This window comes from Pagrus pagrus (genome assembly GCF_965226575.1).
Source record: "Pagrus pagrus genome assembly, chromosome: 13".
Lineage (NCBI taxonomy): Eukaryota > Metazoa > Chordata > Actinopteri > Spariformes > Sparidae > Pagrus > Pagrus pagrus.
Window position 1 is genome coordinate 20,512,945 of NC_140197.1, and position 18,421 is coordinate 20,531,365.

General features: G+C 42.6%; 1 protein-coding gene across 2 annotated transcripts; it reads left to right on the plus strand.

Moving 5' to 3' along the window:
- The first annotated feature begins 9,837 nt into the window (after positions 1-9,837).
- LOC311267725 (somatostatin receptor type 2-like) lies at positions 9,838-17,843 on the plus strand. 2 transcript variants are annotated; one of them, XM_084370952.1, is made up of 2 exons: positions 9,838-9,925; positions 12,282-17,843. In XM_084370952.1, exon 2 carries the CDS (start codon positions 12,319-12,321, stop codon positions 13,426-13,428), a length of 1,110 nt encoding a protein of 369 aa, XP_084227078.1. In that variant the 5' UTR covers positions 9,838-9,925; positions 12,282-12,318; the 3' UTR covers positions 13,429-17,843. The 2 variants fall into 2 exon arrangements, with proteins under 2 accessions (XP_084227078.1, XP_084227077.1); XM_084370951.1 differs by lacking the exon at positions 9,838-9,925 and adding an exon at positions 10,351-10,610.
- Positions 17,844-18,421: the final 578 nt, after the last annotated feature.

Consider the following 18,421-nt stretch of genomic DNA (forward strand, 5'->3'; position numbering starts at 1 on the left):
ATAGCAAACAAAACTGTTGCACATATCAGCACAGTCCCGATGCAGGTAGCCAAGTTGAATGTTGACTTTAGCTGCACGCTCAACTGTAGATCGCTCTTAATTTCCCTCAGCTAGACCGAACAAGGGCAGCAGAGAAATCTCAACAGAGCCTAAAGAGACCGAGTGTTTGGCTGAGGTCTGCAGTGTGTCAAGGACAGTCAGAATGAGCGTCGGATTGACCTGGGTGACTTTCCCCCACTGCTTTTGAGCCTTCACAAAATGGTGTCATCACACCCTGAATGCCCCAAGCTGCTTTCACTCATTCACTAGGAGCCAGTCTCCACACCATGTGCACTGCTGATCTGAATCCACTGCAATACATCCAGAGATATTATAACATTCAGTTAAAAAATAAAAAGATTTCTGGACACCTGCTTGTGTTTTTTGGACATTTCCTTACCTCTAGTCTGAAAGCAGACATGTTATGGGAGCAAAATAGTCCAAAAATTGACCAGTGCACGTAAAAAAAAAACATGTTTTCCCCTTTAGTGTCTACCCATTAATAACATTCAGCTCTTATGGGCTAAGTTTTAATTCACCCACGCAGCAGGAACAGAACTGGGGGACGCGGTGTTGTGTTACTCACTCCATTAATTTGCCTGCGATCCGAAGGCAATTTATAATTAAAACGCACTCACAATCATGCGTCTTCTTTTTCAGCCCAGCAACAGGAATATATTTTTATGTGGGACATACATGTCACATTAAGTAGAACAGGATCTTAAAAATGTGAACAAACTCATCATTGATGCTTGTAAGGGGCCCAGCTGGCATCAGGAGAAAAGTGTTTTTAATGTGTGAGACAATTAGATTTTTCTGTCTGTTCACAGAGGAGTTCCTGCTGATGTGTTGGTACGACTGAGCGGCATCAGAGGTGACAGACTGAGGTAACTAGAAAGGTAACTTTCTAACATTCACTGCATGAAAAAGAGCCATTAAATAGTCGTTGGATGTGGAAGAACAGAGGATGGAAGCTCTGCTATAATGTGTTGACTGGACGCTGGATATCTACAATGACAAGTGAAATAAAACACTATGAATGACGAGGCTGTTCTTATCTGTAAAAAGTGTTGATCCTGAGATTATAAACTAAGGGGGTGATGGAGGGGATGCTGTACATGGTGAGTCACAGATGGTCAAGCAAAAGTTGGTCAGTGCGACCGACATCTCATTCAGCCAGAGCCCACCTGAAATCTGAGCAGACGCCTTGCCCTCCCTCCATGAGCCACGTTATCTCTTCTCTCCGGGCTCTCAAAAGAAGGCTGAAAACCAATTTTGGTCTCATGGGATTAGAAAGGTGCACACAGTGGCCGGGAGCTCGACAACTCAGCCTGTCCTCTCACGTGGAATTGTGAAAGGAAATTTTGGCTGTGAGATCCAGCTATAGAAAGCAAAGTGAATAATGGATAATAGGCACACCTCATTGTGGATTACTGTTTGAAGCACATTTTGTTCACATGGTGGTTGCTGTGTTGCGCTTTAAAGGTCCCATACGACACTCATTTTCATTTTACTGTCATTTTAGATGTCTTCTAAAATAAGTAATAACACATGATTTTACTCGTGCCGTCAACTGCTGCAGCACCTCTATTCACCCTCTGACTGAATGATCCATTTTAGGCCCTCCTCCCGAACATCCCAAGCTGCTCTGATTGGTCAGCTCTCTCAGGTCTGAGCAGGTATTTTTGTCTCCACATCAACTCTGGTGGTGTTTTTGCAACCACAGCTGTGCTGGAGGTATATTACTTGGGGTGGTGACTGTATAGTTGTGACCTCACAACCTTACGGCGGTCCTGACAGCTTGTTTAAAGGAACAGTTTCTGAACGCAGTCTGTGTGCTTCATGTATTGACTGTTTTGTTACTTAAATTTAAACAATATTTAAAACAGAATCTGTATTAAAAAGACATGGAAATCTCACTTTTCACAAACAGGACATTCATGTCACGAGTGAAAAAAGGCTGGAAAAATTAAATAACTGCTGTTGCAAGAAAAGATCCACTGCAGTGCAACATCCTGACCATGACTTTGGCAGAAAGAAATGACGTCAACAAAGCTACTACCCTCTAGTGCTGCTCCAGCCTGGCCTCCTTCGGGCTTCCGCCTTCGCCAGCGGCCTCCAGCCCAGCTTCCCAAAGACTTTAGTTTCTGCAGTCGGCCTTCTGAAGGCTTGAGTCTCCGCGGCTGGCTTCCAGAAGGTTTCCACCCTTTGGCCCTGCCTTCAGGTCACCCTTCAGATCAGGTCTGGACTTTCGCTTGGGCCTACTGCCCCAGCCTCATAATTTCGCAGATTCACAGTGCCTGTGCCTTCTGCCTATAATCCCTGGTTAACCTTTTCTTCTGCCATCAGGCTATCAGACTTTTTGTGACTTTGCCCCTGCCTGCTCCTTCTGTTTTCTTTAGTTGCCAGCTTTTTGTGCTTGGACTTAGTATTTATTGGACTTGCTTCACAGCTTTATCAGTGTGAATGCTCCAAAGCATTCACACTATTGTTCTTCTGGTTTTAATAAAGCTCGCCTTTTGTTTCCACCTGCCTGTCTTTCCGTGTCTTGCGTTGGGTCCCTTTTTGCTTTAAAGTAACAGAAGAAAATCTTCAATCATACTCATCATACAACATTTTGAAATGCATTTCTTGCCATTTCAATGATTTATTCGCTGGCTGCTTATTTCAGGGACAACTTCAAAGCACCTAAGATGCTTTCTGCTTACCTGAATTATAAATGGCTATTGTTGAGTCTCAGCCAGGACCAGCCATTAATCCTTGAAAGAGATTGTGCACTGGACAGCCGGAGTAAAACATTCATAAATCTCTGTCTGAGGGCTGAATTTAACGGTGGATTAAACCAATACCAATGCCCTTTAAATCTATACAGAGAGGAAAAGAAAATGTTGAGAAATTACAGCTAACATTCAGTCGCTAAGCCTGAAGACCTACTATAAAGATGCCAACCCACTTACATCTCAAGGTTGAGAGCTTGCTGCCAAGCTCCGACGTGGCACTGATCCTGTGTTCTGAAAATAGTGCTCAGTATTCAAAGGGTTCATTTACATTTTAATTAGTACATTCCACCGGAAATAAAGCATGCGCTCATAACCAAAAGGAAAAATGAAATGAACATGAAAGTCCCCCCAAAATAGAAATAAAGAGTCCACAAGGCACCAAACGGTACAATAAACACCAATTTCAAGTCATGTCTTCAGATGTTGACGACTGTGTTGTACATGTTTTCTGTTTTATCTTTGAGAATAAAGTGATGAAAGAGAGCGACTGCCTGTGACTGGTCCAAAACAAAAGAAGGGGAATTGATGAGAGTTTCGGGACTGAACCTGAGAGCCTGGAACAATCTGCAGCAAACACAATCAATCGAACTTAACGAACTTGTAATGAGCAGTTCTTTAAATGAGCAGCAGCTGCTCTGCCTGAGAGAGAACGGGTTGCAACAAGACTCTGAGAGCACAGGCAGCCATGCCAGGAACTGATCCAGACACCAGAATACAATTTAGGCATTTGCATTATTTGTACATGAGTTGTCCGGCAGTAGAGGGTGGTGGCATGACAGCTGGAGACAGGTGTTCAAGACGGTGTTTTAACATTGATGCGCATAAAAGATCAGGTCACTTTCCAGATGTCTCAGACACATCTGGACAGAACAGAACGTCCATTGCCAACGTTTATTCTGGTGATTGGGTTGGACCAGCTGTCAGCTTTTATACACAAAATGAGCTGCTATAAATGTTTTCATTTTTAATGAGTGTGCTCGATTTCAGAATAAGTGTTCGTGTCTGAGCTGCAGCTGCGGCTAAAACCTTTTGGAAATGTTTTAGGCGATATGGTTTTATGATCCCTGCGGACGTACAACAACTTCTGTTGAAGTTAGAGCTGCAACGATTGGTTGATTAATCAATTAGTGGGTCTGGGGGGAAAAAAATAATCGCAGACAAAAGTCAAACATTTCCAGATTCTTGAATGTAAGGATTTCATGTATGATACTCATTGTCAGGTCTTTGGGTTTCGGACTAACCCATTTTGCCAAGTTACATATTTCAGTGTCTTTATGTTGCTACTTTCTGTTTCTTTAGCTTCAGTTTTCAATGTATCTCTTGTCACAGCACTGGGCTTATGCTGTTGTAAGGTTTGGGCAGAAAAGCCACTTGGTTAGGGTTGGGAAAGTCATTTTCAAAAGACAGAATAAACAGGAGAATTACATTTCTACTTCCTCCAAGATTCTTTCTATTGCAGGTTCATCTTAACTTTACCAACAAATTCAATCAGAAACTCATTTATATGATCCAGTTTTAGATGAAGCTGTACGACCACACAGATTAAAGTCTAATTAATTTGGATTTTACATGCAGATTTGTCAAATGTCACGGGTGTAATTAGTAGGTATTTATATTCTCTATTAAGAACCCCGATTCCTCATTATCTTGTCTGTTTGGTCCCAGTCGGGAGCAACAGGCTCAGACTGTTTGGTCCCACTTTGGCTTTCACCTGCAGTTTCACAGCTGCACCTGTTAGAAAGATGAACAGCACAGTATCACACCTGTGGTTCATGAAAGCTTCGGGACGTGGCCCGAATGTGTCACACTCACAGAGCTTTTAATTTGGACTTTAGGGATACATTGCCTCATTCGAAATGGTATGTTGTGTTACAGTTTTTACGATTTTTTTAGCCCTCGCGAGAAGGCAAAAATGATACAAATGTCAGGGAAGAGGTAGGTTTCAGAGTCAGAGGTATAAGGAACAGATTCATTTAACATAAGACTTCAGTAGCACGAGTCATATTTCTTCCTCTCTGTGTGTTTTGCTTTTTGAACTGGAGACACATCGACAGTGGACATCCTCCAGAATCACTTGGTCACTGCAACAGTGTCTCCTAGGAGTCGATGTGCCTCAGCAGGCTTTATCACAGCAAGCCACACTCGTTTTATGTAAATAAACAGCAGTGTGTAAAGAGCACACACAGAGGAGACTGTACGTATCGGCCAAGGCTTATGACTGGGACTGTTTTCACTTGATAAGAGTCACAATGGAAGGGCTGCGAATTTGGGTTGTTTTTATTCTGTGGCTGGAAGGAACGTGGTTCTGATTGGCTGACGAGTCAAATGTTCTTCCTGTTCTAGGATTCCTCCATCATATTCTGGACAGTTTGCCAGACGAAACTAACCTCACAAGCCAGATGGATTGTTTCACAAAAGGGTTTGTTCCAGGCCAGCCTCTTCGGGGGCCGCCATTGTTTACAAGCTAGCAATCTCTTCTCGCCTTCGTCACATCTTAACCACAGCACAGCTTCCGCCTCTATTTCCTCGAAGGGCGCTAATTAGTTCGATAAGTTTTGACCGGCCATTACATACATTTGATGAAAATAGTAATTTTTTTTAATGAATTAATTAATTTCTATTGTTTATTTTTACAGGGACAGCACACCATTAAAAGTTATTGCACTGGAGTTAGCTAGCAGCTCATTTGCATCTGTTGGGCCTTGGCAAGAAAAACAAAAATACACAGAACAGCAAGTTGATACATAGAAAGTCCATAAGTATAAAGAAAAGTTGAATCAGTATGATAGACAATATATGGCAAGGCAATCATTGGTGATGACACTTTTGTGCCGATTTTAGCCAGAGCTTGAGCCTGATTCGGCTTGATTTTATTGGTTTGGAGTTCCACTTTTTCACATATAATGATTGGGAATTCTATGTAGCTACACAGGTTATCATTATTTTCCATTTCCTTATATGAGCACATTTGGCAGCACAGTTTATCGGATGAGATGGAAGAGAATTAAATTCAATCTTTGACGACCTTTAGTTTCCCAAATGTGAAAGGTCATGATGTCATCAGCCTAATGACGCTGCACCCTGACAAGTAAAAAGATGAGAAGGGGAAGTGAGTCAATGATGACCATTTAGCCCCAAAAGGGGCGAGTGTCTTCACAGTAAATTAGACAGAAAGACATTTGCGACGTGACTCAGACGACATGAAGCGGATGGAAGGATGACTAAGACACAGTCGGTAAAACCTGAATATAAAGCATCCAAAAGAAGCACAACCACAGCACTATGGCAGCATGAAACGTACAGCACCATCTGACAAACATCAAGATGGATGTACGGCTTTGATCCATTAAATGAAAATGCAACTCCAAATCTTATTCCTTTCCTCTGAATGAATCTAAGAAAATGAGAAAAAGTTTGCTTGAGGCCACTAAAGAATATAATACCTTTGTTCTGTGCTTACATATTGCAGAAATACCTTTCAGAACACCTGGGTAACGCATTTGTCTCAGAGCAAAATCATTTTAAAAATGCCCAGAACACCAGCAGTATTCACTGAATATTTTGCAGCTGCCGCTAGCGACTAATTGTTTGTCAATTTACCCTGGCAGGATGTATAATCAGTGCTTTCAATTCAGGGCCTGAGCCAGAGGGGTGCACGGCCATGCCTCAGCAATTAGAAAGCAAATAAAAAACCTGAGCTTCGAGCTCTCTCCTGCATTATATCACCACTATCAGTTCAAGTAACACAGAACTATTCAACCGAGGCAGCCGTCAAGACTTCCCCCTGACCATCATTCAGTGACAACTTGTATTGGCATGCTGGTTTCACTGTGGGAGAAAACTGATAAACAATGCAAATACCCGAAGGGTTGTTTTGTTTTGTGTCATCAATTAATCTTTAACTGCCCTTATATCACAAGAAGCTAAATGAAAACACAGATCTAATTAAAGTAAAGCTAATGGGTCATTGATTGTGCCCTGTGGCAAGATGACCTCTTCGTCACAATATCATGGGTCAGGCTGTTGCACTGGATGGGCAGACAGCCAACGGAGCGAGGACGAGTGGAGGACCCTAATCACTGCCCAGAAACTTTGACCATCCAACCAGACCAGGATCAGACCACCCCAAAGAGGAAGCGAGTCAGGATAAGGGTCATGCTAATCCATCTTGGATTTAAGGCTGCTTATGGTTAATGTCCAGTCGCAGGAAAATGACAAATGGAGACTGGGACTGGCCAAGCAACAGGTAATCAGAGACATCTTTACAGAGACCTGTCTCCCCCAAAATATCCCAGATCAAGCTGTTTCCCTCGACCGGCAGACCGTCTTCCAGAGTGCAGGACTACAGCCAGACGAGGAGAGCTGGACTCCGTGTTTACATCATTGATGCTCGGTACTCAAACACAGTCAAAGTTGTTGATCAGTGTTTCCCATGATTTCAAACTTTTAAAGGTGCAATATGAAAGAATCCGGGTTGAAAACATTCAAAACTTAAGTAAAATGATGAACGAATGAGTGTTACATCTACTGTGTCTATGTACAAAGCTCCTGTGCTATGGGCGTAAACACTGACACTTGCCTGGTGCTACAAGCACCCAGACTGGACTGCTAGCTGCACAGCTGACTAGCTAACAGGAGCTACAGTTGGCAGCAGTTAGCGGTTACTCTGGAGATACAGCGCCCTCTATTTATTTAAGTATGTGACCAGTTTTACATAACGCACCTTTAATGTGAAGATGCCGACCATATTATGCCCATCATCCTGATGCTGCTGTTGACATTTACCCTGACGTAAAAATATACACTACGTTTGTATGTATATAAAAAAGTGTATATGTGTTCTGTGTTTGCGTAGCATGAGGGATGTTCACGTACTTCTATTTCGTTATGCAACACTGTGTTGAAAATGACCAATAAATTACCTTGAATCTTGAATTGCATGTCCACATAGCTTGACAGACTCCTGCTGACTCCCATTGTTTGTCTCTGATGGTTAATATTTAATTAACCTTCCAGCTCTCATTTGATTAGGGCTACTTTCTAGCCACAGATTAATGTGGATTTACTCAGTGTGGAGTTTTTAAAGATTGACATGAAGGATTTTCATCCCTCCACTGCACAACCCACTCCTCAACCGGAGCAACTGAAGCGATGGAGGCTTCTCGGAGGCACTGAAAGCAAACTTTGCCTGCAAATTTGGTAACTTCTGTGCCCCCACTGAGGTGACGAGTTGTGTGGAGGCGCTTTTGACTTTTGACGTGCTGAGGAGTTTTTACTGACAGCTAAGCAGCTGAATCCCTATAGCTGGATGAGACTCTGAGACCTGAGTGACTTGACTTTTTAAAAGTCACCACAGCTGTCAAAAGCAAAACACTGTGGATCGATGAAGTGTTTGAACAGAAACGCTCACATACAAGCAGCCCTGCACTGTTTATTTTAACTTATTTTAACAAATGGCAGAGGAGGTTGGAGCCATGATTCTGTGTTACAAAAGATGATTCCTCACATGTTTAGCCCATTTATGTCGCAGGTTTGGAAATATGGAAGAGTTTAAATGCCAAAATTAAAATCATTTCTCTTGTCAGTCTCCTGCTTGCAGGATCTTTGAACCACTTTTGTTGCCACAAGAGTGCCTTTTAGTTGACAAAGGCTGCCAAGGGTTTAAGAATAAGGTTGACAGACACAAAATGTAAAGCAGTTTATTGTGCCATTGAAACTCTGCAAAAAAGTTCTGCAAAAAAAGAAACAACGTGCAACATCACAGATTTCTCTTTACTGTCAAAACCTGTTCATTTTGTCTACAAAATGTCTGATTGCATTTTCATGACAATAATATGACACCAGTATAAGGATAGGTTCTCTGTGATGTTGATTCCCAGGAACATAAAATTGTTCACCCGCTCCACCTCAGCTCCACTCGTGTAGACGTAGGTATGTCTTTGCCTCCTTTTTTCTAAAATCAACAATCAGCTCCTTGTCTTTGCTGACGCTGAGCAGTAGACTGTTGATTTCCTCCCAATAAGAACTCTCACCCTTGTTTGTAATGCGGCCGATGATCGTGCACATACTTCAATGTGGAGTGCTCTTGATGTCTGGCAGTGCAGTCATGGGTGTGGAGTGCGAACAGGAGGGGGCTGAGCACACATCCCTGGGGGGCTCCTGCGTCGAGCACTAACATAGAGGAGGTGCGGCTGCCAATTGGAACTGCCTGGGCTCTGCCTATGAGGAAATTCAACATCCAGGTGCAAGAGGCAACGACGTAGTTTTCACTTTTTGGTCACTAATTGTGGCGGTATTGAATACTCTGTGGACAGACTTTTTCAACATGAGAGCGTCACAACCGTGAAAGATATAGCTAATAACTACAGAGTAGTCTCGGGTTGGAACAACAACGTGTTGTGGAATGGGGTCCTCGATGTCCGCTCATATGGGCACATTTTGCACTGACAACTAGAGACTCCCTTGTTTTACATCTTATGTGCTGATGTTCAGGTTCACTTGCCAACTTTGCCCTCGGTCAATTACGGCAAGGTTTCATTAACACTGTCCCTGAGAAATAAATTTAATTTGTGAAATCACTTGCCTTAAAATAAGGGTTATTTACAATCTGACAATACTGAAGTTGTCTAGTTATTCATTTAAGTTTTGATTGTTCTGTTTTTTCATGTTATTTACATTCAAGAATTCTACGAATGTGAACACTGGAATTAAAAAAAAGTTTATATTTTGTTCATTTCTCGTCGGTGAGATTATTTATGACATAATGGTGATGAAAGGAGGTTGGAGGGGCGCCCCGGGGATTTTGTGTCAGTAATACTGTATCTAACTGATGAATTGAAAACACTATGTGCACAGATAGAGTGTGAGGAGTTTCCACAGCATACAATCAGAGTGCTTGCTTTTTATGTGTTCAGTGACATCAGGACATCCTCTGGTGTGACTGTCCTGGGTCAGGGTGCAACTTCAAACTTTGGAATTTACCCCAGAAGTTTCACAACTGTGGAAACGTTACTGAGTAAACACATGTGATAGTTGGTTCAGAAGTGGGATTTCATCTGTGTAACTCTGATGAATGGACCTGGAGGCTGCGTAAAAACGTTACTCTGGTACGTTTGATTGATTTGTCATTGTTTTGATGTTTGATTCATTCACTTACAAAACATTTTAATGAGCTTCTATTCAGCCAAGACACGGAGTTGTCATTGTGGCTGCATTATTGCAAAGAAAAGTTAAATTGCACCTTGATCCAGATGTTCCCAAACTGCCTGCTGTGTTTTCACATTGTTGATGGCTCTTAGTTTAAATGGATTTCTTTTAAAGTCTTAATTTTCGGCATATCAACGTGTGTGCCGTGTGCGTCTTTCACTTAGTGGATCTCTTTAATATGCCATTAGTAACGTGCGCTCTTTTTTTCAACTCGGCGCCGTCTGCACGCAGGTCTGGGTGTGTAGTCCACAGAAACAGCCTCTCTTTCTTTGAGAGGTGACTTTCCTCAGCACCTCCTCGGCGGCTGCTCATGTGTGTCCTTCAACATCTCCGACAGTCACTGCGCGCATCACACCGAGAGCGCGTCGGAGTCCTTCTCTCCTCGCGCGGTGCGCAGGCAACATTATGGGATTATTCAACAGAGAAATCCACAATGCAGAATCTTTTTTTTTTTTTTTCCACTTCGATGGCGGTGAGAGAAACTTGAGGAAGATTTTGAAGATGAATTCGCCATAAAGACTGAAACACTTTGATGCGTGCAGGAGTGGCGCATTTTGGAAATAGTGAGATTAGATCCAGTTGCAGGTAAGATGAGACTTTTGTGGACTTAAAGTGAGTGACTGCACGAAGATAAGGTGAATCTTATAATGATAATATTACTAATAATAACAATAAAGTTGAACACGTTTGCCAAATGTTAAATTGACATTTTGTTATGCATCCATTCCAATATTCTCTGTCTGGTTGTGTCAGTTTTCATGTTAACTGGTTAAAAAAAAAAAAAAAAAATTCTTGCATGTGCCTCAGCTGGCAGAGTTTGCCAACACTGTAAATTCAATTCCTGACTCGACCTCACTTTTAAATCCCACAAGCTGCATGCTTGACCCTGAGTATGTTATAATTGATTCAGATGAGAATCCACCTCCTACCCTCCTCTGAACAGCTAAAAGCTAAAGTTAGAGATGAATTAACGACCTTGAGTAGTGAAGAAGTAAAACACCACATGAGCAAACTGAGAACTCAAAAAAGCCTCTTGATAGGAATAGTATTACAGCATCTTTTTCTTGTGGTTCTCACTTTCTTCTGACTGTGCTGGCTCGGGGCTGTTCTTTATACAAAGAATACCTGTTGCACTGCATGCACAATGCCTGAAATGCAGAGAGTTAACATTCACAGAGGAACATCTGATAACAGTGACGTATTAAGTAAGTATTAATCCAACTAACACTGATCTCGTGATAAATCCCTTTTACCGAGTGCTTCAACGGGGGTTTGTTTCTCCAAGACTAATCAATAATCCTATGTTTATCTCATGCACACAAACACACACAAACTGTCCTTTGACCTGACTCACACGATGCACATTCATGGACAGACACGCTCTGTTTTCCCCGTTTTCAAACATTTGGTTTACCCGAAAGCAAGCCTCGCAGCAGTGTCCACCACCCTCCCGTCCTGCTGCCATGGTGAAAATGACAAACTGGCACCATAAAACCTCTTATGTTATTGGCACCAAACGAAGTCGTCAAACCATGTTTGCCTCCTGTGCGTTGCCAGTGAGAGGCACTTCAATCTGGCCGTGTCGAGGCTATTGGCAGCTCAGTGATTCCCCTCATTCAATTACTTAGCCTGGGACTAATTTACATCCATGCCCACCCCCTAATAAATTGCAAAATTGTGTCAGCAGCAGATTCAGTGGATCCGTTCCGTCTCAGCTGATCATGTGAAGGGCGAGCGTTGTCCCCCAGGGAGGGCTTATGAACTGCAGGGTGTGTAGAGTGATTTCCCTTGGTGGCGGTGCCTGACCAAGTAAACACTCTGCCTCAGATACCTAAAGACCCTGGGGTGCTCCTTTACACACATGCTATCAATCAGGTCCATCCTCAAGAAAGAGGCTTCAGATGCTAAATCTTTAAAATCTTTATAAGCACCGCTGGAAATGAGCCCGAGGACACAAGTAAACAAGCTGTAATGAGCGCTGAGAAGAAAAGATTTTGTTCTGATAACATGGATTTATGATGTCCAATATATTGTTGTATTGTGTCTCTGCGATGAAAAAAATGCCACATGAAAGGCGTTTCTTCACGTTCAGGTCAAAAGGTTCAACATTCGTCAGCAAGTGGTCTAATCACATTCAATATCTGATGAAGATGGCGACTATGGATCTCACTTCAATCTCAAAATCAATGTCAAGTCAATCATTTATAATAAGAATGTATTTAACACTGTTACTGACATACGTTTTTATGTGTGTAGGTGAGATGCCATAATCCACGTGAGACAGCGAGGTATCATGGACTCCTGGATCTTCCCGTCGTCCCCTCCGAACCTGTCGGAGCACCTCATGTACGACAGCTTCGTGCAGGGCAACGAGTCCGATCTCCCGGTGAACATCACCGACCACAGGCTCGACAAAACCAGCACGGTGGTCATCACCTGCATGTACTTCCTGGTTTGCACTGTTGGGCTCTGCGGGAACGCCCTCGTCATCTACGTCATCCTGCGCTACGCCAAGATGAAGACGGTGACCAACATCTACATCCTCAACCTGGCGGTGGCTGATGTGCTCTTCATGCTAGGCCTGCCGTTCATCGCCATCCAGCTGGCGCTGGTCCACTGGCCATTCGGTCCTGTGCTCTGCAGGGTGGTGATGACCGTCGACTCCCTGAACCAGTTCACGTCCATCTTCTGCCTGATGGTCATGAGCATCGACCGCTATCTGGCTGTGGTGCATCCCATCAAGTCCACGAAGTGGCGCAAGCCGCGCATGGCTAAGACTATTAACATCGCAGTATGGGGGGTGTCACTGATGGTTAACCTTCCCATCGTGATCTACAGCGGCATCATCACGATGCCGGACGGCCCCTACTGCACCATCGTGTGGCCTAAGCCAGAGGAGACCTACTACACAGCATTCATGTTCTACACCTTCGTCCTGGGCTTCTTCCTGCCCCTCATGGTCATCTGCCTGTGCTACCTTTTCATCATCATTAAGGTGAAGTCCTCAGGCATCCGCGTAGGCTCCAGGAGGAAGCGCTCAGAAAGGAAGGTGACGCGGATGGTGTCCATCGTGGTGGCCGTGTTCGTCTTCTGCTGGCTGCCGTTCTACGTCTTCAACGTCACCTCGGTGACGGGAACCATCAGCACCACTCCAATCCTGAGGAGCACCTTTGCTTTCGTGGTGGTTCTTGGATACGCCAACAGCTGCGCCAATCCCATCCTGTACGCCTTCCTGTCGGAGAACTTCAAGAAGAGTTTTCAGAATGTTCTGTGTCTGAAGAAGGTGGGTGGGCTGGATGAGGCTGACCGCAGCGATAGCCGGCAGGACAAGTCCCGCATGATGAACGACCCCACGGAGACCCAAAGTACTCTGCTGAATGGCGACCTGCAGACCAGCATCTGAGAGGACGGAGAAAGGCCTCAGCCATGTGTGAAACTAATAACAGCCAGCTCCTATCAACAGGTCACATCAGAGAGAGGGCATGATTAAATATTAAACAGAGTTCACAGAGGAGCATGTCCCTGATTAAGGAGGACGGAAATGTAATATAAAAACATGTCAGACTGCACTGTTCCTCTATCTGTCTTCAGCACACTGTTGGCTGTAAACAAATCCAGTGTAACATAACCAGAGGTTCCTGCAGCTGTTTGCTCTTTGCTGTAAATGAAAAGGAAATCAGTACGACTGTTTGTTCAGCGTATTGACTCTGAGGTAAGGTGGAAGGGACGCGAACACCCTCGCAAACGGTCCCCTGGGTGACATGAGTTTTCCCTGGAGACCCAGGATTATATACATAGTTTACAGCAGAGGGCCTGTGCCAAGTTTCCATAGTCTCGTATTGTGTAAAAATAACAACAACAGTGTGCTCGTTACATGAGAAACTGTTATTAAAACCGGCAACCTGATCGTTCTGCTATTTCTGTTCCAAGTCATTTCCTCTGGAGCGTGATGTGACTGTAGATAACTGTACAGAAAACGGGTCAAAGAGACTGTGAGAAAAGTTTATGTTTCATGTCATTTAGGTTTGAAACTGACGCTTCAAGTGCTGATTACTTTTCCACACAGAAAGTAATGAATGTACCGCTGTTTCTTGTGTTCTATTGTACAACAATTTAATTTAACGTGTGGCTAATTTTGACTCGTGACAGGGGTGCAACATAAATATGAGTAACGGTGTTCGTACTTTGTCACTCGCTGCTTCGTTATAGCTAAATGCATAATTTATACCACATTAATAGAACTGGTTTGGTCGATATTACAGAGCCAGCCTCTAACCAAAGTGCTGCTAAGATGTATAGAAACTCTTCTACAATGTTGTATAGTGTGATATATAAAGTAATGTCACTGTATATGCCTGTTTGTACTGGGCTGAACTTCAGCTGGGGACCATTATTTATGTATAACATGTAATAATGTTGATGTCACTGTTCGCAGTTGTGAGAGTAACTGCTTTTTATGACTGTGTGATGCTAAATTATTCAATATGAATGCTGGGTAGTGACTTGGCTTCATGTTTTTGCAAATTATTATTCTACTCTTATTTCCTGTCCGCCTGTCTCGGAGACTGGCCACCGTTTCCCTGAGTCAGAAGAAGCGGTTGGTATGTGGATCGATACGGATACTTATGATCACAAAGGTTTGTGTTCTCGCAAAGATCAATATCTAAACTCTGTAATTTGGGGTGAACGTGTATTTTATCATTAACAGATACATAGAAGAAAGTTTCAATGCTTTCATCCATTCTGAATGATACCTAATTGATAGGAACTACTTTGTCCTTCCGCCTGTCATAGTCTTGTGACCTACAGCGGTTGACATCGTCGATTTCCGACTGCAAACACGTCATATGTGGAGCTTTTTTCACTTTTCAGACGCTGTATGTGATGTGTGTTGGGGGACTGTGAGGTACTGTGGTAACACCGCAAACTTTGTTAAGCATCTGAGATTGAATCACAACACAAAATATGATTATGTTGTGCTGTGGTGGTCTAAAGAGGAGAATAAAGGTGCTACTAGTCCTTTGGCACTAGCAGGTATTATCAAGGTACAGAGAGGGACTGGAGCTATTGCCGACATTTATTACTGACACTGGCATTGATTTTCGTCCATCTAGACTTCAGTTTGTGTGTTGCTGTTCAAACAACAACATTTCCAGCATTCTTAAAACTACAGCATGCCATCTTGTTAAAAGGATAAGGTCACCAAAATTAAAAATTCTGTCATGATCTACTCGTCCTTGTGCCGATGGAAAGTCGGGGGAAGTTTTGTAGTCAACAAAACATTTCTGGAGCTTCGCGGCAAAATAGCGTTACAACATTCTCCCAAACAACTGAAGTAGATGGGGGCTTGTTTTAAATGTAAAGAATAAATAAATAAAAAGAACCTTATTTCTGCTTTAATTAATTTGGGCTCTCGGGGCTTCCAGATTAGCTGCATGGAGCCATTTTAAATACTTTTTAAGCTGTTTTAAAACAAGTCCCCATCTACTTCAGTTGTTTGGGAGAACGCTGTTTTGCTGTGAAGCTCCAGAAATGATTTGCGGACTACGAAACGTCAGCAGACATTTCCATCGGCACGAGGGTGAGCAGATAATGGCTGAAATTCCATTTTGTGGATGAACTGTTCCTTTCAGCTTTTGTGCTGAGTAACAGAATGGTATTGGTATCGATGGTACCCGCCCGGTATTGGATCAGGTAGTTTTGCCCATCACTAGCAAACGGGTCATTGTCCTGGATAAGTACTCATATTTTCCGCCTATTTTGCCGTGTTATATTACAGAAAACACAATTTGTGACCTGCCTCTTGTGTCTTTTTGTTTCCCCGCCTGTTTCTCAATGACTCAATACGAGGGGCTCTGCTTGTCTCATGCTGCCTCCCTTTGCGAGCTACTTGTAAACACTTGTATGCCAATGGCCGACCCGTCCTCCTCTTAAGGTTTTGAGAGGCCACGTTTTCGAGTGTTGTTTTCTGTCTCTGGGTGTCTGAGAGACGTGGATTTGTGAAGGGCTAGAACACTTATCCTTGAGAGGCTCTGGTGTTCCTTTATCGTCACCACCGTGCTGCTCCAGGAGTCCACGGTTCATCCTGCGACTCTTCGTCTGTTGCTATATGACTCAATCAATCATAGGTGTGCAGGTTCCCTCATACACACCAAAGCCAGTGATTGATTGTGATGTAATGTGCAAAGAATCCCAGTGTGTGTGTCCTCCAGCAGAAATATGAGGTAAAATATGTTGATATTGATATTTAAACATATGTATTTAACACTAAGCATGTTCGATTATGTGCATATAACTTCTTCATGTGTCTGCATCATACACACACACACACACACACACTTTGTGACTAATCAAATTCCACGTCTAATCTCTGTCTCTGCAGAGTTTCTTACCTGGACTGTAACGAGAGACACGGCACACCTCGGGTGTACTATATTTCCATAGCAACAGTGACCAAGAGCGTTGGTCCCATGGTTACATTAATTAGCATAATAATAACAGAGAGATGACTCTGGACATGAATTATGAATGTAGACGTTGCTCAGATGGCCGAAGCACTCAGACCACCGTCCACCGCCGAGCTGTGAAACCAAACACCTCAGTTAACGTCAAAGCTGGTTACGATGTATAGTTTCCTGCTCACTGCATCATCAGAGCAGATATTAGCGAACACAACGTCACTGTTTACTGTTTGTTAAAGGTATACTATGCAAGATTTCCCTAAAATAAATTATAGCTATATATTTATTTCTTAGTGATCGACTGTGTTCAGAATGTTATTGGGCGTCAGTGATTCTGGAGGAGAGTTGATTTTCTCATTCTTGTGTCATCGAATAACAATGCTTAATGTATGGGAGTGTGAATACATCTATATGTACAAGGTACAGCACATGTGTAGACAAGTGTTATTTTAAGTGTGTGTTGATAGATATGAGTACTAATATAACTAAGGCCTTGTAATGTACTCCATTAATATTGACAGGATTGTTTAAACTGACTACTTTTTCTCGCTGTTATTGTCTGTTTTTTGGGTTATCTTTGCATTTTATTCCCCTGAAATGTTGTCTTGTATCGTCCTCTGTTTCTATAGATGTACATACGAGGATGAGGGCCACTGTAAAAAATTAAATTTAAAAAAAGTTTTTTTTTGTCAGAATTCTGAGAAGAAAAAAAGTCAAAACACATTTTTTTTATAATCCTCTCCCATAGTGATGCACTTTTTTGACCTCATGAGATAAAAAATTGAATTAAATAAAAAGATTTTAGATTAAACGCTTTGAGACGGTGCCTCGCCTTATCCAAGCGAGTATTTGAAGACTTGGAAACGAGACTCAGCAATCAACTATCTCTTTCTCCAGAATCGCTTGCCACAACTGGTTTGTTTGACAAATCCTGCATAGTGTGCCTTTAACCTCGACTGCACATGCATACGTTGTACAATATCACCCAGCTGTCGTTGTTGTAGTTCTGTTACTGGCAAAGACTTTTCATACAACAATGCTTGTAGTCTTTTTTTTTTTTTTACAGCTGCATTCCTGTGGACTATACTGCCGATTTTCTACTTTTGTTCCATCGGTGTTTTGGTAGTTTGGTGTGGTCTTTATGATGAGCCTTATTTGTATATTACTCAAATGCTCTTTGTCTTTGGAAACCCCAGTATTGGTTTTACTGTTCCTGTAGGAGGTTTGCATCATGTATGTTCTTCTAGTCTCGGCGCGGTTCGATTTTACTGAAACACCGATACTGCTGATACTGATATGGAGCAAACGAAGGCTGTGTATACATGTGATGAAGTTAAATAAAGTAAGTAAAACATGACATGCAGCATTTTTTGTCTTTTGGCGCAATAATGTGGAACGCCCTCAGTAAGAAGAAACAATGCTTTCTTTCTTTTTTTAAAAAGCATAATTACTTTTTTAGATCAATGGTAAAATATGTTTACATTTAATTAAAGTTTGGATTATACGCTTGTCACATGCAATCTTTTAGGCTGCCGCTGTAGAAATGTGCAGCATGTTACAACACAGACATGATTACCGTGTTCATCTTCTCATCGAGGTTCCTTAAATTCCTTTCCTTCAGGTGTTTTGACTCTGGAATGTGTTCACATACCTGCACAGCACTCAGTCCTGAATGCAGAATTGATTTTCAGACCTCAGCTGAGCTTCTCGGTCTGACCACAGAGTGGCGCCACTATTCAATGCATGACTAAAAGCTGCCACAAGGCCACACACACAGCTGCTTTGGAGGAAAGGTGATGAAGCTGTTCGATAAGTGTTTCACTGAATTCAGTCTTTCAACTCTTTACAAATAAAAGCTCCTGTGTCTTTTGGGAGAACTTTCCTGTTCTGCCAGTAACAAAGAGAGAACTTACTACACCACTCATGGAGTTGGTG